At 41.1% G+C, this 26,949-nt stretch overlaps 1 protein-coding gene across 2 annotated transcripts in view; it reads right to left on the bottom strand.

Moving 5' to 3' along the window:
- Nucleotides 1–1,220: 1,220 nt before the first annotated feature.
- TMEFF1 (transmembrane protein with EGF like and two follistatin like domains 1) overlaps nt 1,221–26,949 on the bottom strand; it is a 149,770-nt gene continuing 124,041 nt past the window's right edge. The window contains exons 6-10 of one of the 2 annotated variants that reach the window (XM_068147492.1): nt 12,416–12,564; nt 11,522–11,584; nt 7,385–7,508; nt 2,939–3,097; nt 1,221–1,316 (exon numbers count right to left, since the gene is read on the bottom strand). In XM_068147492.1, coding sequence (XP_068003593.1) covers nt 1,232–1,316; nt 2,939–3,097; nt 7,385–7,508; nt 11,522–11,584; nt 12,416–12,564 — 580 coding nt within the window. In that variant the 3' untranslated portion in view covers nt 1,221–1,231. Of the gene's footprint in view, nt 1,317–2,938; nt 3,098–7,384; nt 7,509–11,521; nt 11,588–12,415; nt 12,565–26,949 lie in introns of both variants that reach the window. The other variant, XM_068147491.1, reaches the window with a different exon arrangement.

The raw sequence follows: 26,949 nt of genomic DNA, 5'->3' as shown, positions 1-26,949 counted from the left end.
GTGGGGGTAACAAATAAACACACTAAACCAGAGGCGATATAGTGAAAACGTTGTATTGTGACATGCTTTTCCAGTTCAAAATGTTGAAAGCTTTTTTTAATTTATTTATTTTTATTTTTTTTTTAATTGAACAAATTATTAATTCCTACATGCAAAGTTTTGTAAAGCCTAGACTACATGTTAAAACAGCCGAACACATCCTATTCACACTTTATCTCGGGAATCTTTCAAACGACAACTAACAGTCTATTTAATATAACTATGACCAGCAGACTAATTTGGATGGACTTCTTCAGCTCTTGAAAATACTCTATCCAAGAGCACTAGAAATTAATTTGCCTTTATTGTTATTGTTTTGCTTCAATTTTAATCACAAACACTATACAATCTGTATTGAAGGTGTTAAAACATGTATTTCCTTTAAAAAAGTTTAAGAAGTATTAAAACAGCTTTAACAGTTCACAAAGTAGGCTTTATTCCAATGAGTTGTGTTCAATTGCTCGCCACCAATTCTTACGACACCTAAATCTACTAAGGCCTACTTCTTTTGGACTTGTGCCATCTGTTCTACCAGGAAACTTCCCAAATTATGAAATTTATAATTTTCCTCTTTAAAAATAAATCATTGGACTTCTTCATGAAGATGGCAGTGCTTAGACCCAGCCCACACGTGTTTATAAATATGTTACAACTACACACAGCACACAGCTCCACAGTTCATGCGATAGGCAGTGTCTAAAAAATCAGTTACTAACCTCCAAAAACATTTAAATATCTACGGTATTTAAACACAGTGTTCTCTAGTTTCCCATAAGAAAAGTAAGCTGTAAACATTTTTACCTTCATGCCTTGTTTGATAGGTAATGTGGACTTTTTTGTTGCTGCTGTTGATTTGTTGTTGGGTTTGTTTGTTTGCTTTTAATCTACAACCATTGGTGGAGTAAACCTGTGTTCCCAAAAAATATTACATTCCATGGATAAAGCACGACTCCATTATATAACCATGTGATACAGATACAGAAAATGAACTACTGTATTCAAAAAACCATAAAAGTAAAGATACTAAACCAGTCCATAGCTGTTAGAGCTGATGCTTTCAGAATACAGACCAACATTGTTACACTAAAAATGTTCAAAAATAAGGCCTCTGAAATAAATATTTCCATTCTTTAAAAAAAGATATAATAAAAATGTACATCACATGGTCAATGTAGGTATAAAAATCACTAAGTTAAACCATTCTGGATGATGTATCTGAAGTAAAGTGGCCTAGGTTTTGCTTCTGCCGACGTCCTCTGTTGTTTTTGGGGCATTTTCTGCAAAAAAAGAGAGAGAGAGAGAGAGAGAAAGAAAAAGGAGGGCTGGTTTTACATATGCTGCATGAAAGTAAGCCTAGCAATAGCACAGTGACTTAATTTTCTGTGCTTAACAACAGCAAGGAGTCTATGAGCTGTGCTGACTGGGGAGACGCACCCTCTTTTTGGCACTGAACTGTCACCTGGGGATGTTCATTGGACCCCAGATCACTCAGAAGGGAGTTCTGCCTGAAATTGAAACCAAACCCAGCAAAGTAGGGAGTCCTTCAGCCTTGATCCAGCAAAACACATACCATGTTTAATAATTATGTTGGCTTTTTATACTTAGAAAACAGTGGATGGTCAGATTGGATCAGTCAGCCTTTTGAAGTGCTAGACTTCCAGATGCCCTGCTGCTGGCAGCAGCTCCTGAGATAGCCTACCTAGGACTCCCTGTGGGATGGCTCAGGCTATCCCTTTCTCAGAGATGGACACACAGCTAAGAAAGTATTCACAAAAGCCGCAAAACAGACTGTCCCCAAGAGACTGTGAGCTGGGGAATGGTGGTAGCGAGGCTGAAAGAGGAGGGATGCTGAACTACAGCTTCCACACTTCTGCTTTGGCTAGCAGGGTGGTGAGTAAGAAAAAGGATGACATCAAATGCATGAGCCATAAATAACTTGTATGTGTACAGGAGGTGTTAGGTATGTGTACTTCTACCTAGAGATAGGGAAGAAGGCCTTCAATTGTTTGTTCACAGGGACATCACTCTATGTCACTGCATTTGGGAAGCCATGCACTAATACAGTAGCATAAAGTTTTATGGCCCACTGTAACTGGAGCAGATAAAATGAAGGACAAGTTGAGAAGGAAAAGTCAAAGTATGTGTGGCATGGATGCCCATGAATAGTACCTAAATGCTTCATGCACCTATAAGGGAGCTAAGTGTTCCCTATTCTATCCCAGAGCACTCAGCCGTCATTGGCTTCAGTCCTTGATAAGCAAACTGAAGCCCTTGTCATTAAAAATAATCTATGGCTCTGAACTCAGTCTTTCTACAAGGCAACAGTCTGAGACAACCCAGTATCCTGAGCTTTATGCTTGTGAATCTTCACATTTCATGAAATATATTCCCATGGACAGTGTCCAATAGTGGGACTAGCTGCACATTAATTTGAAGAAAGCATATATAGTGTGAAGAATACTTCTCTCTCTCTCTGTAGCATCATTTACAGCGGTACTTCAGAGAACAGCACCTTGACAGCCTCTCTAGTTTCACTGGGTGGGAGATCACAGCTTCCATAAGATACCAGCAACGCCTGAATAACTCCAGTGAAGGTCTAACACAGTAGTTGACCTTTTGGATGTGTTTCAAGGCTGATCTGTTCTGCTGGGTATTTGGTCTGGGGATTCAGAGGGGTTACTGGTGGTTTGTAAACGTAAACAAATATGAGTTTTGTGACCAAAAAGGAATGGTGACACTATGTTACACAATCCTTCTGCTGTCGTCATTAGGAATTTCTTAGGTGAATATTTTACAGTATATGTTAAAGCACATAAAATGTTGGGGAGCCAATATTAAAATACAGAAAAAGGTAAATCTATACAGTGCATAATTTTTCACTGGTGGTGTCTTTACCTACCTTGTTATGCACATGACAATTGCAACTATAATGGCAATCTGTACAGCTCCAATTATTGCTGCAATAAGGACATGCGTAAGCTTTTGTCTACTTGGAACAACATAAAGAATACTAAAGTCTGTCTTTTCACAGTGCTGTCCAGTATATCCTGATTCACACCTGAAAAAGAAAAGGAATATTTCATGGAATCTGTAATGTGGCAATGGCCCAGACATTTTGCAGATGAAATAAGGAATCCAAGATGACCCTAGCTGAGAAAGAGATGGTGAAAAGGCAGAGGTGTGGTAACTCTTGGGTTGAGGAATAGTTTATATTTCTCCGTCAAGAGAAGACATAAAGAAGATACACTCTGGTTTCCTGCCTAAGGTTAGTAGTGGACCTCTGAAAACACACCAGTGTGGTGAAAGCTCTGATTTGGCCAGAGAAGTATGTGGGTGGGTGTTATTAAATTGGGGTAATATATAGGAAGATTAAAGCAACTACATGAAACAGGTAGACAAGGCTAAATTAAATACAAAGAAACACATTCACAAAACACAAAGTGAGCATGCTCACTCAGCTGTGATGTCAATATGGGAGAGGAGTGATAAAGATAAGCCTTAAAAATATGGAAAAAGAAGATATCTTTTCAAGCTGTAGCCGACAGAAGTGGAATCCTGCAAAACCTGTTGGACAAGACCAGCTTCAAAGCCCCTCCTTCTTTGTCATCAAACCAAGATTTGACAGAAGAGGGGCTGGAAAACTCAATGTCCCACAACTGTTCCAGTGAGAGTTCATGGAAGAATCCCTAAAAATTGGCCAGGGGTGTAGGAGAAATGGCTGGAGACAGAAGAGAAATGGCTGCTCTAAGTGATAACATGTCTGAGCAAACCAGAAATTAGTTCAATGATAAACTCAGCAGAAGCTGCTCCTGATGGAAACACACTCTGGAGGAATCAATATCTGAAGGCAAGAGACACAGAAGTACCACAAGGAAAGGCAAGAGCGATCCAAGACAGTAAAGCAAAGTCTGCAGAAAAAGAGGCCACCATGTAACATCACAGAATCATAGAATGGTCTGGGTTGAAAGGGACTTCCACAGGTCACCTAGTCCAACCCCCTCTGCAGTAAGCAGGGGCATCCTCAGCTGGATCAGGTTGTCCAGAGCCCTGTTGAGTCTCCAGGGATGGGGTCCCAGTCACCTTCCCAGGCAAGCTGTTCCAGTGTTCCGCTACCCTCATGGTAAAGAAATTGTTCCTAACATCCAATCTAAATCTACTCTTCTCTAGTCTGAAGCCATTGCCCTTCATCCTATCACTTTAGGCCTTTGTACAGCTAACCCTTAACACTGACCAGCGTGAATGCACCATTAAGGGCAGCTTAATCACACAATTGGCCTCCACCCTACAGTAGAAAGCTGAAGGAGAAATACATGCAGACAGAGAAATAATATTTTTGTACAAATTAATAAGATAAACCTGGATGTAATACAGAGGTGGTCTCACCCATCCAAAAGCTTTGTGCTAGGGTTGGAATTAATTCAATTTAGAGGAATGAAATAATTACTCCACAGACCTTCCTACAACTGCTAATGCAACTCCTAATCCCCCTTTGAATGCAGGGATAATGGTTGGGGTTTACATGTTGATAATCTTGTGACTCTACTTTCGCCAGCCATGAGCAGCCATGTAAGGAGTTTTGGTTCAGGCATGAAACAAGTTCCAGTAGGAGTGGAGTTATTAAAGAAAAGCCCCCATGTAAGCTCAGTAATGGCTAGGAAGACAATGAAGAGAAAAGTGTATTAGCACAGAAGGGGGGAACAGATGAGGAACACATTGGTTATCATGCAAAAAGAAACAATAATGAAGAGCACTCCCAGCTAGTGAAAAGGACCGAATTCTTAGTGTTACTTTGCTTTTGTTTTCATTAAAGGAGGTAACAGTCCAAGTGTGATCAATGTGAGAATTGCTTTAAAGCAGAGGAGGCAAAAGAAAGCAGATGAGGCAAAAGTAATTCAAAGATGTTTCCTCAGAAACACTGAAGCAATAGGAAACCATTTCTGAGAAATATTGAATGGAGGTTCAGGAGTATTGAGTTCCTGCAAACAAGAAATGCTTGTGTTAAGAGCTATAATGGTTGTGGGGTAAAGTACTGGGCACTAGTTTAAGCTACCTTAAAATAGCAGAACAGATTTTAAAGTATTCTGCTGAGCTAATATATAGCAATATAATACAGCATTAATATAATAGCAAGAAAAACAGAGGTCAGCATGCATCTCTCAAAATATGCTGACCAGTCAATTAATTAGATTAGCATAAAAATGTTTAGATTTCTTTGCAGATGGTTGAACCGTGCTTCCTTGATGGGGAAGGGCAGAACTGCACTGCACAAGGGGGACAAGAAGAGATAAACCAGATCCCTGCTGCACAAAGGCTGCTAAACTAAATATAATGCATTTGCTACTATTAAACCTTCCTCCCACCTGCCTGACAACAATCATGGAGGGTTGCTGTACAATGAACAAGGAGATTAATTGCCCCCAGTGAAAGGGAAAGTCAGAATTTGGTATGTGTAGGTATTTTCTGCAGTTTTGCAAGTCATTTGATACCTCACATGTATCACTACCAGGAAATGATGACCACATCAAACAATGCATATGCTAGATGCGTATGAGAACGAAAAACAGTCGAAAATAACAATCAGCCGCTAGCATCCATCATTATATTTTCCTTGCCAGAGAAAGAGAGAATTTTTTTTCTTCAGTAAAGTACAAAATTACTACAGTGGATTGCTGTCTCATTTAATTTTTTTCCTTAATAACTACTCCAGTAGAAAACACATTTAGAGTACAAGACCATCAGCACTTAATACATCCAAGAAAATCTGAGATCTAATACTTAGGGTTAAAAACTGACAGAAATTCTTGATGGGAACCATGTGGGGTTTGTTGTGCTAGGTTTGTTGTGCTGAACTACTGCTCAAGCTGTTCAAATAAATAATTGCAGAGAGTAAGAGTAAATATAATTATAAAATAGAATTTAAAGAGGAAGTACATTCATTAGATTAATCAAAGAGCAGCCTATTAGTAATTGTTAGAGTAATAATATCTAAGTGATTGGATAGTAATTGACTCATAAATTAATAAATTGCTGTATTAACACCATCCAGAAAAAGAATTTCTGAGGAACGATAAAATCTGTTCATGCAGCCAAGAAGGTTTTCCTTCAAATACCTCTACTTTGAATATTTTGAGGACAAATCCATCAGAAATCATGTTAAACACAGCTCTAGAACAGAATAATGATGTAATGAAATAGTGTTGGCTAATGTCCCTCAAGACAATGTGGGGATGCACCCAGTTTCCTATGAGAAGCAAAGCTGTGTGGAGCTGTTTTGGTTCTGGCCAAAGAAAAGAGAAAACCAAGTAAGTCTTATTGGAAAGGTGAAAATAAACAAGAAAGGATCTTGGATGGAAAAAGGAGTAACACAAGCTTTCAAGTGCTTCAGCTGAGTTGCTTTTTGAGCTTCCTGCTCTCTGATCAGTCTGGAAACCCTTAAATCTTGGCAGTGCAAAAAAACCTAAATAGACTCGATCAATAGAGATCAAGGGAGAAAATGTGATAGCATCTAATGGATTTATAGTTGACGTTTCCAGAGCAAAGGAAAGCAAAGAGTTATGGCTTCTTGAACCACGTTAATCTGAAAGTACGAGCTTGTGAGATAAAAGTTCAGGAGAGAAACCTCATAATAAGCAGGGTACTACATGTTATTCAGAAGATGTAAGATCTTTTTTTATAAACAGCTTTCAAAATTAATTGTATTTTTGAGGAAAATAAAGATGTAGAATTTAGTTGGTGATATATATGTAAAAAAATTATCTGGAAGCTAAGGAAATAAACTGGAACAATCAATTATCCTGGGAAACGGAGTGTACTGAGTTGCTGGATTGTACTGTAGAGAAAAAGTGTGGGTTAAAGAATATTTTGCAATCTTATGCTCTCCAGTTGAAGCCTATTATTGTGAAAAAGGGCAATAAATGTTAAAAATAAGATATTGCTACTCTAGAGAGAGTATATGACAGGAGCAATAAAATGTGCAGTTAGTGTAAGAACAGACTGAGAGGTCAATGGGGAAAGCAGTCATACAGAGAAACCATGCAAGACAAAGCATTTTTTGGTAGTTTTTCTTTTCTCTATGTAGGATTTAGCATCTGAAAATAAGAAAACATGGAAGCCACATTCCTCAGAGGCATTCAGCTTCTGAAGTACCTGGACTGCCAGCTTCTCTTCTAAGCACTATTTCCTGTGTGACTGGAGCAGCTGGGTGCTGCCCGCAGCACATGGATATGGCTCTTTTGCCATGGTTTAGATAACTGCAAACTAATACATGCTGTAATTATGTCTAGAGAGTGTTTTGATTAAGCTTTACAGCAATTTCAAGCACATTTGGGAGGCATGCAGGACTTACCGGCAGGAAGCCTTCTGAGTGGAATAAACGAATTCACATTTTCCATGTATACAGTAGCCGTTGAAGCTTTCTGAACAAGGTATGTGGTTTCCAATGTAAATGTCTTCTCTTTGATCACTGGCATCTTAAAAGCAAATATACATAACCAATTATAAATAGTTGTATGATGTAAAAGTATAGATGTTCAGATTCGGATTCATTAAAAAAATCTCAACCAAGAACAACATATCTTAAAAACTTGTGGTGAATAAAGGAACACAGAGCAATAAAGCAAAGGTTTAAGAGTGATGTTTCAGAAGCACCAACAGATTTGCTAGAATGTACTGCACTGAAAAATGATCCTCAATGACATCTACATATGCTTTTTATGTTGGGTTTCTTGAAAGGAGAAAAGTATTCATGACAGAAACAAGGCAATTCAGGAAGATCTGCAGGAGCTAGAAAGAAGCTGAACCACATTTTATAATTACTATGTAGACAACTTCCTTCCTTCCTTCCTTCCTTCCTTCCTTCCTTCCTTCCTTCCTTCCTTCCTTCCTTCCTTCCTTCCTTCCTTCCTTCCTTCCTTCCTTCCTTCCTTCCTTCCTTCCTTCCTTCCTTCCTCCCTTCCTCCCTCCCTCCCTCCCTCCCTCCCTTCCTCCCTTCCTCCCTTCCTCCCTTCCTCCCTTCCTCCCTTCCTTCCTTCCTTCCTTCCTTCCTTCCTTCCTTCCTTCCTTCCTTCCTTCCTTCCTTCCTTCCTTCCTTCCTTCCTTCAGATGTCAGTGTAATTGTGGACTTATGTTCATTTCCATGGCAATAGAATATAGCATCACAAACGCAAGATTATAATGAACTGCAGGTGCAAAGCAAAAAGGGCCTGTGAAGAAGACATCTCTTACACAATTGTAGATATTTAAAATAATACCAGCAAGAAAGGGAATATGTTTATACAATAAATGAATAAATAAAAAGTGTGCTACTGTTAAAGGTTTGCTCTGAAAAATTTCTGGAATCTTCTAATTTGTTTCAGGAGTTAAAAAAAAGAAGAATGTGAACTATTAGATGCCTTAGATGTAAAGGAAGCCTGCTGGTTCAAGCTAGGCTTCAAAAACACAGAAGACTTGATACAAGGGAAGAACATTGCCAAATATTGACAATACGTTCACTGCTGCCCTGATGGAATAGACTATGTTGTGGCACATCTAAGAGGAGAAAATTAGGGATGCCTCATCATAAAGCTGTTGCCTTGCTCCTCCTCCAAGAAGTTAATTACTGTCACATCTGGTACCAATCAAAGACTAGTAATGAGCTATACAGAAACATATTAGTCTGTTGAGATAGCTGTGCCATGTCTGGTTTTAATGAATGTACTAACACAGAATGTGAGGCCCAGTAAAAAATGCGCTCCTTGAGATATGGACAAGCAGCCTTGGCCACCAAAGTTAGAGGCAAAACTTGTATTGAGCAAAGGGATGCTGTTGAATGCAGGAGATGATTCCCTGTGTGAACCAGACATTTAGCCACCTATTGACAGGAATCCATTTTTAATGTGAGAGGCCTTTTATACTGCTTGAGAGCTTCAGACTGAAATATTAAAGCGGTGTGGGAGCCTTGAAAGAACGACTGGATATAACAGTTCAAATACTTTGCTAGAAGGAAGAGGCACACAGAAAAGCTGAAACCCTGATGCCTAACTTGATACAACAAAACCATCAAGTATGTGGGAAGAGAGAACTTTCTGAAGTAACTTTCAGTTGCCATTGTCATGGCTCTGATTCTAGAGATTAGGAGGCATTATGCATGCAAAGAACATGGTTTAACAAGAGAAAAACAGACAGAAGTGTGGACTATTCTCTTTTCCTAGAAGCAAAAGTATTCAAAGTAATTTACTTCAGGCTCTTGCTCTCTAAAAAGACCTGACTGCTTGCATTTATAAAAACAAATCAAACCCAATTTTTTTCCACAAGACCTTCTCCCTCTGTGAACATCATTTGCTGAACTTGAAACTGAACAAGCTAAATACACTAATAGTAATAATTATGTAGGGCTTTCCCCACTAACTAGATTTCAAAGGCAAGATGCAATGAACACAAGCCTGTAACTTCTAAATACAAACTAAAAGTGTTTTTTCATTACATAACACAATAAGGTATATCTTACTTTTGAGGCCTTTCATACCCTCACAATGTAAGTGAAAATTAATATTGAATCATTCCAACTGGCACTTCATATGGAGTGGAAATAAGAGAATTTATGAAAAAGAAAAATATAGAGAGCTTTTTTGCGCTGAAAGGCTTTTCAAGAACACAAGGAATGCTGAAAGCTTTGGTGAGCGGTCATGAGAGGGCAAACCACGTTTAACAGCAGGGGGGTAAAAAAAAAAGACCAGCGCTGAGAAGAAACAACAGCGGGTTATGAGTGCAGAATGGAACCACCTATTTGCAGACTGGATCTTCTTTCCAGGGTAGTTCGTGGCCTCCCTGGGGCTGAGGTTAGGGATGTCATCCCAAGACTGCAGAGCTTAGTACAACCTTCAGACCATTATCCATTCCTGCTCTTTCCCATGGGTACTAATGACATAGCAACAAAAAGTCTGGGGTCAATTGAAAGAGATTTCAGAGCCCTGGGAAGGATGCTAAAAGATTTGGGAACACAGGTAATGTTTTCCTCAATCCTCCCAATAACGGGGGGAGACTTGTAGAAAAGGGCAAGCCCAGCTGTGGGACTGGTGCTTCCACCAAAACTTTGGGGTTTTAAATCATGGAAAAGTCTTTTGAGAAACAAGGTATGCTGGGGCCCAGCAGGATCCACCTATCCCAGAGGGACAGGCATCTTTAATTGTAAATTGGTGGAAAATGATTGTGAGGGCTTTAAATTAGAATCGATGCAGGGAGGTGATACCAACAGGATTGCAGTACATAAGCCAAAAGTTGGTATGGCATTGCCTGAAGGTGGCAATACTAGGCCCTGCTATCTAAGAAGCATATAAAGGTCCTGAACGTGTCCAGAGGAGGGCAACAAAGATGGTGTAAAAGGCGTGTCCTATGAGGAGCAGCAAAGGACTTTGGTATAGTCTAGTTCGTAGAAAAGGAGGCTGAGGGGTAACTTCATTGCTCTCTACAGTTTTGTGAGGAGCCAAAGTAGAGAGGGAGATGCTGAGCTCCTCTCGCTGGTATCCAGTAACAGGAGGCATGGCAACAGTTCATAGCTGTGCCAGGGAACATTTGGAATGGACATTAGGAAGTGTTTATTTACTGGAAAAGACTCCTGGAAAAGTGAACGATGCCCCAAGACTGTCAATATTTTAAAGGCTTTGGACAATGCCCTGAACATCATGCTTTTACTCTGGGTCTGCTCTGAATTGGTGAGGCAGTTGGACTTAGATGATTGGTGTACGTCCCTTCCAACTACAAATATTACTATTCTATTCCATTCCATTCCATTCCATTCCATTCTTTGTGAGACAAGATGTGTAAATGTTAAAAATGATGAAGATCTTGAGAAAGATGGAGGAATTTTGTCCTGGACAGCAACACTTTGGCCAAGAACCATGACATGCATAAGTATATTTATTCTGAAAGTGCAGCTGACACACATGGGCTTCCACCACGTACAATAACTGAGCAGAAAGTGAAACCCTGCCTTATTTTCCTTATTTTGTTTATGGTAGTTAATAGAGGCAAGGTACACATAGGTAATGTGATTCAGCATATTAGTTTATTGAAAATATTTTAAAACAACCTAAGAAATACAGACCCTGACTTCTTTTTCTTTTCTTTCTTTCTTTCCCCCCGCCCCCAGACTTAACAGAGAAGATAGGGTTGCAGGAGGGAGGCTTGTGTCATTTAATCAGAAATGTCACAGCTTGGTGTCTTCCAGTGAAATCATTTTCACAGCACTTTAGAGGAGCCTAATCCTGTGACTGCCACATAGGGTGGTGAACAGCTGCACATCTTAGAAGAATACAGCAGGCAAACCTGGAGAAATCACAGACATCTCCTTCTTGCCAGCCTTGCAACATGCTGTAAGGAAGAAGCTCTTCACAGGTCTGTCTCGGTGACAGAAATTAAAGCTGTAAGGCAGACAAGAAGGGACCTGCATGCTCTGTGTTCTCATCTTGTGAAAGCATAACCAAACAACATAAAGTCAACAGAGTACCTTTCACCTCTGGCCGGTACTGCATGCCATCGTCTTTCTTTCCAACTGCGTTTGTGTCGTCTGCTTCTAGGTGATAAATACATGCACAGAGAGCTGTTAGGAAAGGCTTATTTCCAGATCACTACATGTATGGCATTGAGAAGCCAGAATAAAAGTCAAAGTATTCTAATTGCAGTAAAACTTGACATATTCCCACATTGTTCTTTCCATTCAACCAGACTGGTAGCCCACCTGGTCAGTAACAGTAGCCCACATCATCCTGACCAACACATGACACACTTCAAGCAAGGTTTTGATCAAAAAAACTTTTCCATGGTATGGACCTAGGTTATCTTGGGGACATCCTGTTTTGGTTTTGGAACTGTCCAAATTACAGATCTGGATGTAACTAGCTAGGAGATGGTGGAATACTGCTATTCCCGTGAGAAGGTCCTGACTGCAAGACCCCAAAATTGCAGTCATGCACATGATTAATTACAAGGCAGTAGACACAGGGTTTCAGCAGATCATTCCAACAGTAGAAAAGGAAATAGACAAAATACTTGTGTAACTGGGACCTTAGAAGTAGGTTGTGCAACCCACAGATGCAGAAAGGAAAATTTCCCACACACCAGTACAGCATCCCACCATGTAACAACCAGTGGACTACTGTTTAGATTCTCCTAAGAGCTTTTGCTGCTTTTCCAGGTAACAGTAGCCCAAGAAAGGTAGTGTCAACACAGCAGCTATCTCTGTAGCACAAACATATCTCTGCATGGAGAACTCAAAAATTCAGGCAGGGAGTTCACTGGTAACTGGATTAGTGACTTCTGATCAAAAACGGAAAAGACAAAACTCTACCAAGTCCACTTGTGTTAGAATTTGTATTTACCAGAAAAACAAAATGGAGCCTACCTGAGCAGTGTCCAAGGTGTCTGATGTCGATCTGCTCTTGCCTCAGACACGATGCTTCTCTAACAAAGCATGGATTATTATAGGAACTCCCATCAGAAGCACATACAGGGTTAAAACTGTATCCACTGCAGTCTATATTGCATACACACCTGGTAATTGAAACATGCAGCAAAACAAGATTGACATCCAGCAAACAAAAGCCAAGCCATAGCAAGTCCTGAATAAACACTTGCTTGTACATTAATACCAGGAGAGAAGTGTATTGCACAAAGATGCTGAAGAATTTATTGACATTTCAGGCTTCCAAGTAGAATATACAAAATCACAAACAGGTACTTGTGACACATCCATGAATGCTGGGGGCAGCACAAAGATCTGAGTCCATTGACCATCTACAACAGGCTTGCAACTGCCTCGTGTCATTGGAGCAGGACAATGCTGGTGACTGCCAGGTGTGGGAGAGAGTGAAACGCCAGTCTGCTGCCAGTCTGGATACTGGGAGTTGCTGGAGGCTTGCAAGCATAACAAATCCATGATGGGGCCCTGCTGGCACAACAGAGTGCAACCAGCTGGCAGACATATGTGCTTCCCAAACACAGGCATGAGTGCTGCAGCAAGGACCCCATCAGCCATCCAGACCTGGCCAGCCAACAGGACATGTGCCTGCTGCCCACACTTCACCAGTGCTACTCATACACACATTCCCTGGGCCACAGGTCCTGACTGCCCTTCTGCACAGGGAGATGGGACAGACAGCAGTGGCAGTTTGTGGCCTGTCGTTGCTGACCACAGTGCCTTGCAAAACTGAATTAGCACCTGAGGCATCTCCTGGTGTTTTTGTCCTGGATCTCCAGTATCCACCCCCTCTTCCAGGATCCCCACCATCTTCCTTCCAGGCACCTTTCTTTTGTCCAAGGGCACTGCTTTTCAGGCCACCTCTTCTCTCCAGAGTCCAGGCCCTTGCTTTTCTGGTCTAAACAGTCTATCTGCAGAAGTGCACCACACAACCAACTTCCCAGCTGCTGACTCTGTCTCATGGCTCTTTGTTAAGTGGAGAATTCAGGATGTGACACTTGTTTAGTTGAGGCACCACACAGAACTTATACCCCCTAGTCCATGATGATTGCAGCTGTACAGTTCAAAAGTTCAGTTTCAGACTTTTGCTGTCCCACATGCATCTGATTATCTGTCTGATGTTGTTAGCTACTTCTTTGCCTATGACCATGATGCCCTTTGTGCACTTGCAGCCCGCAAAGCCAATCAGATCCTGGGCTGCATCAGGAGAAGTGTGGCTAGCAGGTCGAGGGAGGTGATCCTCCCCCTCTACTCAGCCCTGGTGAGACCCCACCTGGAGTACTGTGTCCAGTTCTGGAGCCCCTATTACAAGAGGGATGTGGAGGTGCTGGAACGTGTCCAGAGAAGGGCCACGAGGATGATCAGAGGGCTGGAGCACCTCTCCTATGAGGACAGACTGAGGGAGTTGGGGCTGTACAGTCTGCAGAAGAGAAGGCTCCGAGGTGACCTAATTGTGGCCTTCCAGTATCTGAAGGGGGCCTACAGGAAGGCTGGGGAAGGACTTCTCAGGATCTCAGGTAGTGATAGGACTAGGGGGAATGGAATGAAGCTGGAGGTGGGGAGATTCAGGCTGGATGTGAGGAGGAGGTTCTTCACCATGAGAGTGGTGAAACCCTGGAATGGGTTGTCCAGGGAGGTGGTCGAGGCCCCGTCCCTGGGGGTGTTTAAGACCAGGCTGGATGAGGCTCTGTCCAGCCTGATCTAGTGTGGGGTGTCCCTGCCCATGGCAGGGGGGTTGGAACTAGATGATCCTTGTGGTCCCTTCCAACCCTGAATGAAACTATGAAACTATGCCAAATCTTATGCCTGGCCTTCACCTGGCCACTTACTGCTACAGAAGCTTCAACAGAGCTGTCTGACATGTAAAGGAATGTGGTTTAAGTACCCTGCAGGATAGTGAATAGTTGAACTGGACTGCGATACTTTAAACTGTTATGCTTCTTATCCCGATATAAAAGACTGAAGCCTTTCCAAAAGACTGAAATATAATGAGTTAAGATGAGGACATTGCAGGGGTGTGATGCTCTGAAAGAAGCAAGGCCTCCTCTGAGGCAATGGGGTGGCAGAGGGAGCCAGGAATACATAGTAGAAACCTGTACCCTTCACAGAGTCCATGTGGATGCAGGGAAGTTATCCTTGCTCATAGTCACTTGGCACTGGACCCAAAAAAACAGCCAAGCCTACAGGTAGTGACAAATTGTGAGACAAGATCAGTGAAATATAGGAGTGCTGCTCTCAACTTGAAAACATGACAGTTGTTTTTAACTGCCTGGTATTTGTGAGGAAAAGTAAAACCATGGGAGAACAAGTTGCTGCTCTGATGCTGCATATCAAACACTTCGAAACTGGCAGCTGAGTCCCTGCATGACAAGACCACCACCACTGCCTGAAACAAAAAAAAGCAGCTCAGGGAAGTATTAGAAAATCCCCAAAAGACCCTGCTATGAAATACTGAAAATATGTTGCACTCTGAAGAGCTACAAAGGGCAGCCAATAGCTGATATTGAGGAGATGACAGAAAATCCAACCTCCTGAGGGGAAACTACCAGCCAGTTTGAGTCCTAAAGCTAAAGACTACCAAGCACAGCCCATGAGGCTGAACCATTCTATGGACTATGCAAGCAGCATACAAAGCATGGGAGATGTATTAGACAGTGTCAATGAGCTAAAATTGGCACCTCAAAGGTCAGACATTTTATCAAGGGCTTTTGCAGGCAGAAGAACCTGTGTAAGGCACCACAGACTGTGAGCTTTGTTTTTCTTCACTGTTGATGACTGAAACTGGACGCAAAGCTGAAGTTTCATTCTGTAATCTGTTCCCTGACAAGTGCATCATATGCTGGGGAGAACATAAAGAGAGCAGAGGACAACACAGAGAGCTGCTCAGGAAAGGAGGGCAGGAAAAACCTGAGATCAGGTAGATAGAGTGGGGATATGTGGGACAAGCATAAGAGGGGCACCCAGGAGGACAAAGAAGAGATCCTAAATGTAAAATTCCTAATATCCCATATGTGGGACAAGCATAAGAGGAGCACCCAGGAGGACAAAGAAGAGATCCTAACTGTAAAATTCCTAATATACCACCTTCTAAGCACTTACTCTTACTTCTGCCAGCACTGTGTCCAGGTACAGTGGTCCATGACAGCAGTGCCACATACAGCATCTTGAGCTCAGCCATGCAGCTATGGACACTTCCCAACAAAACTTGGGCAGAATGACTGATGGACAGTAGCCTTGCCGTGAAGCAGGACTCCTTCAGCCACCAGCTCACTGGAGGCATTTGCCTAAAAACAGCCTCAGGGACAAAGGGATGCAAGGATTTTAATTATCTTTCTAAATTAATATACTCAGCATAAAAATATTAGGCTACACAATTAGAAATATAGGAATATGCAACAGAAGACAATTCTATAAAACAGGATGCACTGGATCAGCAGAGTCAAGTTAAGATTTTAACCTATCTAGAAAGGTATTTCTAACAGAATTTTTCACCTTACTTTACTAACTTAGAGGGAGTTATTATTAGAATGCATTAAAACACTCACAGAAAAATAACAGAAGCAAGATGCATTTTCATCCTTAATTACCAGCAGAAATAAAAATGAGGTGTGCTTCGAAGCATGTGTTTTCTGGTGTGAGCACTGAAATTACAGTGTACAAAAATGGCTGGTCTGCAACAAAAGAAAGCCCAAGGAGATGATAGCATGTGATGATGTCGCAGTCACAAATAACAGCAGAACTAAATATTTAAGATTCTAATGTGGAAAATCTGAGGTTTAAACCCACAAGGGAATCAGAAAGGATCTTGGGAAAGAAAACCCAGATAAAAGATAAAAGTAACTATTTTGATAGTTTGTGAAACAAAGCTAACAAAAAACCCCAAACAAGCCAAGAAACGTAACACCAGAATTCTTTTAAACATAGACTCTTTCTCCTAGGCCTCTATTATTTACTTCTGCTATTTGGAGTAGCTTCAGGAACAACTGCCTGAAATTCTGCAGTGGTGCCAGCACAACTTCTTGTGTGAAGCTGATTCTGAGCTGCTAAAACACCACAGAAAAGTCTGCATCCAAAAACCCCAACAAAACAACCCTACAATAAAAGGCTTCTCTGTTCCCCTAGTTGCTGTTTCTAAGTGCTAGTTTTCCCTCAGGCTTGCCCAAGCTGGGTAAATCAATCACTTCACCCCAACACAAGACAAGACAATGGCAAAGTCTTCTCTCTCCTGCTGATACTGGGTAATCTGCTACTGTTGCTTGGAGCTGAGCGAGTTCTCCAAAGCCTGAGCAACATCACTGCTCTGCTGTTGGCTTTTGTACCTGTTTGACCTGCTTGGTGCCCCACGAAAAGAAAGAAAAATTACCAACTAATATCTTCAGCAGTGTGGCTGCTCGGTAAAACCTTCAGGCTTAGTCTTTTAAGGAAAAGTCACTTATCAGAATCATGTAACTAAAGATGTCTTAAAAGCACTTGATGCTTTTGCTGCAGAAAGTCAGCAGGACGTGTTCAGGTGTTTTCATGATGTACTAGGGCATACAGAAGAAGCCCCAACCGCTTAATTTCATCACCTGTCCCCAGAGATTTGACATCCTAAGGCATCAACCTGCAGTGACAATGTGCTTTTAGAAGTTGCATGTGTATGGTTCATTAACACCATTAGTTGAACAGAAAAGCATTTGAATTTCAGGAAGGCACAAAGGGCTATAATTAAACCAAACAGAAATTTTAGGTGGTTTGAATAAATAAGAAATGAGAGTGTACAACCCATTTGTTAGGGGCTACTAGGTACAACAAAGAAAAAAACGTGTTTAGCAAAATGATGTGACAGGAGCTCAGGCTCCAAGAGCACTTGCTGCTATCAGTAAATTAATTAGATCCCCAGAGATCAGAACACTTTTCAAGGCTCCTTTTTGTTTTCAGGCTTCAAGGTGTATGTAGCTTGTTGGAAGTTCTGGATGCTTAAAACCCACAGTAAATTCAAAGAAAAGAGCGGGGTGGGGGGTGGGGGGTGGGGGGGGTGGGGGGTGGTGGTGGAGGGGGGGAAAGAAGAAAAGCATTAGAGTGTTGTGAAGCAGGCTTGCATTTCCAACCAATAGATCAGGCTGCTGCATTTGTGCCCTTCTGGGATTTGCTCACAAATTTATTTTTCTGCCTGGCCTCACAGAGTTTGTGGCTTGCTACCCCTTCCCACTAGCCAAAAGCAACAGTGAGCTTTCTCAGGTACTCATCTGTTTCCTGGCACATCTGCTTACATATGGGAAATGGAAACACTGGAATAAAACAAAGTGTGTGAAATGCACGCAGATGGATAAGGGTATGCTTGATGGAATAAATTTAGGTGAACTGAAATAGCAGGGATGTTGCAACTGCAGTTAAGAACACAACCATGTCATATGAAGGATTACTTTCCATTTGATGTTTCTTCCCTTGTGTGCAGTTCTTCCCTCATGAACCCTGTACTAAGAAAATCTGGAATTCAAAGTGATTTCTCTACCTGTTCAACTAGAGCTGAACCTTCATAAGTTTTGGGTGACTTTAAAAATCCCTTTATAGTACAAGAAAAGCAGATTTCAGTTCTACAAGCTTCTCTGTGTCCTGCTTGAACACTCTTTTGGTCTTTACTTCTGCCCAGAAAAGCAGAACAGCCTTTAAATACCATTTCAACCATCCCTTCACTCCCTTTTTAAATTTCATGGCATGGCTCTCTCTGACCACTATAGAAATTTAGTCCTTACCCACAGTGAGCTTCTAGCAGCATACATGGTGAACTCAGGCTTGTTCTCACATCACTGACCTAACCCTACCTCCACTCTCAAATAGCAGAAGCCTTCAAAGACCTGGCACAAACTGCTGCAAAGATCATTAAAAATACACACAAAAAAATAGGCCTGGATTGTTATCCAGCTAGAATCTATTCAATCTCTTAATATTCACTATAAAGAAAAGACCATTATCCTTTTATACCAGGATATCCTGTAGGCCAGTTTTACATAGTTCAGTAATCCCATGATACAATCATAAATCCCTTGTTTAGGTTGATTTCCTCCTATACTTAGGAATCCCACCCTCCCCTCTCCCCTTTTTTTTCCCTCCTGGACCAGAATACTGTGAATTTCATTTACAGAGGATTAAGATACCCTTACTTATGAATACCTACATACCATATTGTACCCTACATATGATATTGGACCCTAAAAAGGTAAAAAACCCAACACAACAAAACCACAAAACCAATCATACACTACCCCCACCCCCAAAACAAAAAATCAGAGCAACAACAAAAAGCAGCAACAGAAAAGACCCCACAACAAACCAAACAAAACACCCCCAATACAAACATAAAAAGTTATCTATGATGAAACAGTGAAAAAGTGGTCAAAAGAGGCAAATACAAACCACCATGTCAGATTTCAAACAGACCAGTTATTACCCTGAAAGATAAATTAGACAGACATGACAGAGACTAGGATTTTTAAATGGCAGCACTGGGGAGGGCTGTGGATATGGTCTACCTGGACTTCAGCAAGGCCTTTGACACTGCTCCCCACAGCAAACTCCTGGCCAAGCTGTCAGCCCATGGCTTGGACGGGAGCACACTGTGATGGGTTAGGAACTGGCTGGATGGCTGAGCCCAGAGAGTGGTGGTGAATGGTGCCACATCCAGCTGGCGGCCAGGCACTAGTGGCATACCCCAGGGATCAGTGCTGGGCCCCATGGTCTTTAACATCTTCAGTGATGATCTGGATGAGGGGATTGAGTCAGTCATCAGCAAATTTGCAAATGACACCAAGTTGGGAGCAGATGTTGATCTGTTTAGAGCGCAGAAGGGCTCTGCAGAGGGACCTCGACCGGCTGGACAGATGAGCAGAGTCCAATGGGATGGCATTTAACAAATCCAAGTGCTGGGTGCTGCACTTTGGCTGCAACAACCCCATGCAGAGCTACAGGCTGGGGGCAGAGTGGCTGGAGAGCTCCCAAACAGAAAGGGACCTGGGGGTGCTGATTGACAGCTGCTTAAACATGAGCCAGCAGTGTGCCCAGGTGGCCAAGAAGGCCAATGGCATCCTGGCCTGCATTAAGAATAGTGTGGCCAGCAGGAGCAGGGAAGTTGTTGTGCCCCTGTACTCTGCTTTGGTTAGGCCACACCTTGAGTTCTGTGTCCAGTTCTGGGCCCCTCAGTTTAAGAATGACATTGAGACACTTGAACGTGTCGAGAGAAGGGCAACAAGGCTGGGGAGAGGCCTTGGGCACAAGCCCCACGAGGAGAGGCTGAGGGAGCTGGGATTGTTTAGCCTGGAGAAGAGGAGGCTCAGAGGAGACCTTATTGCTGTCTACAACTACCTGAAAGGTGGTTGTAGCCAGGAGGGAGTTGGTCTCTTCTCCCAGGCAACCAGCACCAGAACAAGAGGACACAGTCTCAAGCTGCTCCAGAGGAAGTTTAGGCTCAAGGTGAGGAGAAAGTTCTTCACTGAGAGAGTCATTAGTCATTGGAATGTGCTGCCCAGGGAGGTGGTGGAGTCACCATCCCTGAAGGTGTTCAACAGGGGACTAGATGTGGCACTCAGTGCCATGGTCTAGTCATGAGGTCTGTGGTGACAGGTTGGACTTGATGATCTTTGAGGTCGTTTCCAACCTTGGTGATTCTGTGATACTGTGATACTATGATCTAAGGGTTGATACCTACAGTTCTGAATTTCTAGTTTGGCCATTGTGAAAACGGACACTATAAATTATAGGCTAGCTGAATCTCTATGTGCTGCTGAGAAACATTTTCTTTCCAAAGTAAATCTCATAAAATGTTAATCTTCAGAGGTCTGCTTGGGGATCAGTTGTCAATCTTTCTTGAAAATCTACATTATGAGTCAAAACAGACCTTTGACAACAGAGTACACTTATTTTAAAAAGAGTGAATGTGCTCAGAATCTCATTTCCATATTTCATCTGTTAAAAAACAAAATATAGGTAACACTGAGAACAATTTTTAAATTAATAAATTAATGAATTCTTTATCATAGACAACCCCCCCCCAAAAAAAAAAAGACCAAAAAAAAGACATTTTAAACTGATGTTTAATTAATAACATTTACCCCAGCCATTACAGGATTGCAGGAAAGGAAAGTTGCTACTTAACATATGATGAAGGGCAAGAGGGTGACTGAAGTGGGGCCTTGACAAGGTGGAAGAGTCTCCTGAAGTCTGAAGATGAAGGGAAAGGCAGACTGAGGGTAGACTGGTGGGGGAGTACCTCTGCAGAAAAGGAACTGAACATCCAGGGTGGCAGCAAGCTCGAGGGCTGCATCACAGAAGGGCTGCCAGCAGAGCAAGGTGAATGACTAGTGTCCTTTACTCAGGCCACATGAGGCTCCATATGGAGCACTCTGTACAGTTTTGGGGGCCCTCAGTAACAGCAAATACTTGGCAAAACTAGATAGAATCCAGTGGAAATGGGTAGAGGGCTGGAGCACATGCTGTGTAAGGAATCACGGAGCGCACTGGGTTTGCTCATCCTGGAGAAGAGGAGTCTAAGGAGGTGCCTGATTGCTGTCACCAACAACCCGAGAGGGTTTATCAAGAAGACAGAGGAAGCAGAAGTGCACAGCAGAGGGACAAAAGACAACAGTCATAGAATTGTTAGGATCATTCATGTTGGAAAAGATCCCTGGGATCATCAAGTCCAACCATGGATGCTGCCCTACAAAGTTCACTCCTAAACCATATCCCCAAGCACTACATCTAAACAACCTTTAAACACATCCAGAGTTGGTGACTCAACCACCTCCCTGGGCAACCTATTCTAATGTCTGACTACTCTTCCTGTGAAAACTTTTTTCCTACTGTCCAGTCTAAACCTACCCTATTGCAATTTGAGGCCATTCCCTCTCATTTTGTTGCTAATTACCTGTGAGAAGAGACCAGCACCAACCTCTCTACAACCTCCTTTCAGGAAGTCTTAAGCTGCAGTGAGTGAAATTGTGATTGAACACAAGGAAATTATTCATCAAAGGGAGAGCAGCTCAGCACTTGAATAGAAGCCCAGATGTCAAATCTCCCTGGTCAGAGCTCTCCTGGAGAAAACCTTGAACCACCTGAATGTATTATCCCTGGTTGTAGTGCAGGGAACCTGGACCAAACAATGATTTAGAGATCTCTTCCAGCCCAAATTCTTCTACAGTTCATGATCACCTTCTGGATATTATTTTCTTGAAGTCATAACAGACTTTAACATGCTTTTTGAACAACATTCCTTACAATACTTACTAGACATTAGTGTGGCGTTTTATTTGAGTATCTAGCCAGGGCTTTGGCAGGTCAGAGGAAAGCGACACAGACCACAAAATATTGTGAGAGAAGAGGATATAACTCTTCATAAGGGGCACTGCTTTTTACATCAGAAAGATGCTTCACATTTGAAGAACAAATGTGAGCTCCAACTTCTGTTCTTCAACTGATTCAGTATAAGTGAAATGTTAAATTATATATATTTATACTAATTTACTATTATGTTTCCTATAAATATTACATATGTACTCTTTGTATTTAATATATACATATTACAATGTTCTCCCTTACTCTGAACATGAATTTTGTATGCCTAAGAAGGAACTTGTGGAAAATCTTGCCAGATAATTTTAAGAAACTTTAAACCCACAAAAATCTTATGAAGAAATACATATACTTAAGAAATAGATATACTTAAGAGCCCCCCTTATAAACTTCCTTGTAGATTAGGGTGGGTTTGGGGTTTTTTTTTTTGCATATTATCAGCTTCTATGCTGTTACAGGTAGTTATTGTAATAATAATAATAGTAACAAGCAAAAAAGCTATTCAGCTCTTAAAAGGCTGTACATAATATTCTGTGTTTCAGTAAACTGGGGCATCATGTTGTTTAGAAGCTTCACAAAATGACACTGAACATTATTTATCTGAGTTTCTTTAAGAACTAGTATTACAAATATTTATATACACAGCTTTCATTGAAGAAAGCATTGATTTAAGTGCTACACTGATGAAAAGGATTTTACAACCACGCCTGTTTCCATTTGCTTTGCACTCATACTGTATTATTTTAAGTGTTTCAATATTATCAGTACACTATCTTCTGATTATGTTCAGATAGGATGAACTGTTTATCTCCACCACATGAACAATCACCTGAACTGAAGAGTCCAGTGTGCTAAGAAAATACTGCCATCTGGATACCCCAGACTATACCAGCAGCAAACCATATGGGTTCGGGTTGGTGTCCTACAGGATTTACATCATCAGCTCTAGGTGGCTTCAATCTTTGAGCTGCCACTTCCATCTCCTCTTCTAAACCAAACTGAATTTCTAATTCAAAATTCTAGCAGAAAACACAAAAACCTTGCCTACATCTTTAGGCTTCTGGCCAGTCTCCCACACAAGAGTTTAAATTTATCTACCTCTCAGGTATGTTTCCACCCTTGCTACATGTTACAGGTAATTTGCTTCAGCACAGCACAGGAAGGTTCTGGTCAGACATTTTGATGAGCAGGGCAAAAAGGGAGGTACTGACTGAGAGGTCTCAGGTGATAGCTTTTCCCAGGTAATATACAGCCTGTGTTTCAGCTTTGCTGCTAAATGGGACAAAAGCCCTCAGCTAATCTGTGTGAAACTTGTCTGTATCTGATACCACAGAGCTACACAAAACCACCATATGGACAATATGGAAAACTACACACTTGTGCAACTTAAGACCAATGCATCCACAAGTGATTTTTCTATGCCTTTGAAAAGCCTGCCCATAGACTAGCAACACTTTAAAACACTTATAAGTTGTATGAGAAAAGAGGAAACAAATGAAACCCTTACATTTTTGTGATGTTTCTTCAACCCTTTTATATCTCTATCTATATTTATCTATCTATCTATCTATCTATCTATCTATCTATCTATCTATCTATCTATAAGGTACTGATTTAAATACAGTTGGACATTAAATTTCTAAGTATGGTGTGCTGCTTATGACAACCACCTCCTCAGACTTTATTTCTTTTAGTCAGTCCACTTAAAATGAGCATTGAGAATTTTTGCAGAGGCAGTGGAAAATATAAAGCTGTTTATATTTTTGCATTCACTTTTCTATGCATTGTAACTATTTCTGGTTCAGACAGACGTTTCTGAGAAATCAAACAAAATGAAGATACAAATCTAAAACTCTGTGTAAAGCCTGAATTCTTCAGACTATGTGTCATGAAACCATATGCAGGAGCTTTGATCAGTGACAGCTGTAATGCTTTAATGACAAGCATGAAAATAGAACATTTATGACTTTTTCAGAGGAAAATACAATTTAAGATTAAAAAAAAACCCAACACAAAGCAAGAAACCAAACCAAACAAACCACAACATCTTGTTTAACTTGTAACTTCGAGTCCATCTCACCTGTGGATACCTGACCACCTCCACAGATGACAACTCTACTGCCTTACCAGACATCCTGTTCCAGTGTCCAGCTACCCTCATGGTGGAAACAATTTCCCTTATGTCAAATAAGAATTTTCAGTGCTGTGACACATGCCCATTGGACCTCATGCTATCACTATGCACCTCCAAAAAGAAAGGACTTGCTCAGACATCAGCAAGTCCAACTCTAAAAATCAGGAAGTGCCAAATGGTCTTGCTCCTTCTTGTTTGTTTCAAGAATTACCCTACAGTTCTCACTGAAACTATCAAGTGCCATCCATCATTTTATTTGCATAGGACTCCTACTTCTTTTCAGTCCAAAAGATGAGCAACACTCCATATGAAATAAAACTGTCTTCAGTAGGGTCTTTCCTGGGGGAAAATTTGCCTATTCTATGCTACAGGCTGTTGTGGCTGGCCCGTTGGCAGGTTCACATATTTCTCATCAATGCCGGCTCCTTAATCTCAAACCTTTATCACTTCTTTATCAATTTATCACATGGATATCCCCCCTTCCACCAATTCACTAATAATTTCATTTGTAATTTAGTTTCCTTGTTCACAAAGTAGGAGTGCAGATACTGTTTTGCTTCTCAAGTGGAAAAGGAGGAGACAACGTTTGCAAGGTCTCAGATTGCACAGCATGGAAAAGAGGATGATAAAATGCAGAACTGTATATTCATTGTGAGTATTAGACAGCATCTCAGGAATATGGCTTGGGATTATCTACTGAACGTTAGGAGACAGTTCAGCTAACTCATTCAATTACTAGCATTAGGTAAAATCCCCTTAAATACCTTCTGTAATTACATGAATCACTTTATTAAGTGTTTTAACACCATGGAATGCAACCAAGGGCTAAGAAGTCTACTTAAACAGAACTAAATGCACATTTTGTTTGGGGGTTCAATTGACACCACCTTACTTTGCTAAAAATTTACAGCAGCCATTCTTATGCCTTAAAAAAGGAAAATTTTTATAGAATTAGAGGGTCTGCATGGTTTGCTAGAACTAGGGGTGACAGCTACTGGAATATGGTGCAAAATTAAATTAAATAATAATATCAACATTGCAATATTTATACAAGCCTAAACAAAAGTACTTGTGCTGCCAATAATTTTATATACGATGATATAATTTTTTAAGATAAAAGCCATGTTGAAACTCAACTGGAAAGGAAGCAAATTCTAAACCCTTCTTAAGCAAGTCGGTGACTTTCTATGTGAGTTTTCAAAATCAACCTTGTGAAGGCAATCTATGTTAACAGGGCTTGATGTTGTCTAAGTCCAAACATACAGTTAATATCACCAAAGTTTGTTTTAATGGTCAAAGGTATTGGGAACAAAAAAAAAAAGAGAGAAGAAAAGGAAAGTAAGGAAAGTAAAGGAAATAAATTGAAAGAAAAGAGAATAAAAGGAAAGAGAAGAAAAGGAAAGAAAAGGAGAGGAGAGGACAGGAGACTCAAGGAGAGGAGACTCAAGGAGAGGAGAGGAAGAAAAGAAAAGAGAAGAAACCAAGAGAGAAGAGAAGAGAAGAGAAGAGAAGAGAAGAGAAGAGAAGAGAAGAGAAGAGAAGAGAAGAGAAGAGAAGAGAAGAGAAGAGAAGAGAAGAGAAGAGAAGAGAAGAGAAGAGAAAGAGAAGAGAAGAGAAGAGAAGAGAAGAGAAGAGAAGAGAAAGAGAAGAGAAGAGAAGAGAAGAGGAAGCAGAAGAGAGCAGAAGGAAGGAGAAGAGAAGAGAAGAGAAGACGAGAGAGAAGAAGAGAAAGAGAAGAGAAGAGAAGAGAAGAGAAGAGAAGAGAGAAAAGAAGACAAGAAAAGAAAAGAAAAGAAAAGAAAAGAGAAAAGAAAGAAAAGAAAAGAAAAGAAACAGAAAAGAAAAGAAAGAAAAGAAAAGAAAAAGAAAAGAAAAGAAAAGAAAAGAAAAGAAGAAAGAAAGAAAAGAAAAAGAAAAGAAAAGAAAAAAGAAAAAAGAAAAGAAAAAAGAAAAGAGAAAAGAAAAGGAAAGGGAAGCGGAAGGGAAGGGAAGGGAAGGGAAGGGAAGGGAAGGGAAGGGAAGGGAAAGGGAAGGGAAGGGAAAGGGAAGGGAAGGGAAGGGAAGGAAGGAGAAGGGAAAGGGAAGGGAAGGGAAAGGGAAGGGAAGGGAAGGGAAGAGGGAAGGGAAGGGAAGGGAAGGGAAGGGAAGGGAAGGGAGAAGGGAAGGGAAGGGAAGAGAAGGGCAAGGGAAGGCGGAAGGGAAGGGAAGGCGAAAGGGAAAGAAAGAATTTAGGTTGGAGAACTGACAAAACTGCAAAAAAATTATCTGATAGATTATGACCAACCCTCATGGGACTGTTTTCCAACTTGTGAGTATTGTATACATAAAATTGTTTCCACTTCATTTATGTGAGTAGTATGTAGGGAATAAATCTTTCACTCTCCTCAACCTTACCCTGCATCTCATAGATACTTCATAGCTGCAGGAATGCCAGCTGTACAAGTGTGGAATGAATAGACAAGGTTTTACTGAAGTTGAACGCTTCAGAATCTATTTTCTAAAACCAAGAGCACATCTCACTGCCCATAACAAACAAATCTATACCCATCCTGCCAGTCATAAATGAAACAGACCAAGGCAACATTGCAGAAAATTATTAGCATGATAAAAAGCAGCTACAGTTCATTTGTCTCTCCAGAAAACAGCAAGCCTACTTTGGGACTATGGCATTTTATGAAATGTGAAGTATCATGTTGGCACTATTCAAGAGCACGAGTACCATTTTGGTTTCCCTTGTACACTATGATTAACCTTGAGTATACATCTTGAATGTAAGTACTAGGCTGCTTTACTGCCTGAGATGTCTTCATGTTGATACCTCATAACAAATTCTTGTCCAATTAAGACATATTTCAGTATGAAATGGGTTCCAGCTCTAAGACAGGAGAAGGAAGAGTGACGCTTCCCATGATTAGCATTGTTTAGGCATTGTTATACCAGGATGCTGTTCCCTCCATGTACACAAAACCATACTATTTGCATGTCTCTCAAACACCTTCAG

This window comes from Melanerpes formicivorus, unplaced genomic scaffold (assembly GCF_026170545.1).
Source record: "Melanerpes formicivorus ecotype bairdi unplaced genomic scaffold, bMelFor1.0.p_v2 SCAF_15, whole genome shotgun sequence".
In the NCBI taxonomy this organism is placed as follows: domain Eukaryota; kingdom Metazoa; phylum Chordata; class Aves; order Piciformes; family Picidae; genus Melanerpes; species Melanerpes formicivorus.
The sequence above is the reverse complement of the archived record's forward strand: the minus strand, read 5'-3'. Positions and strand labels throughout refer to the sequence as shown.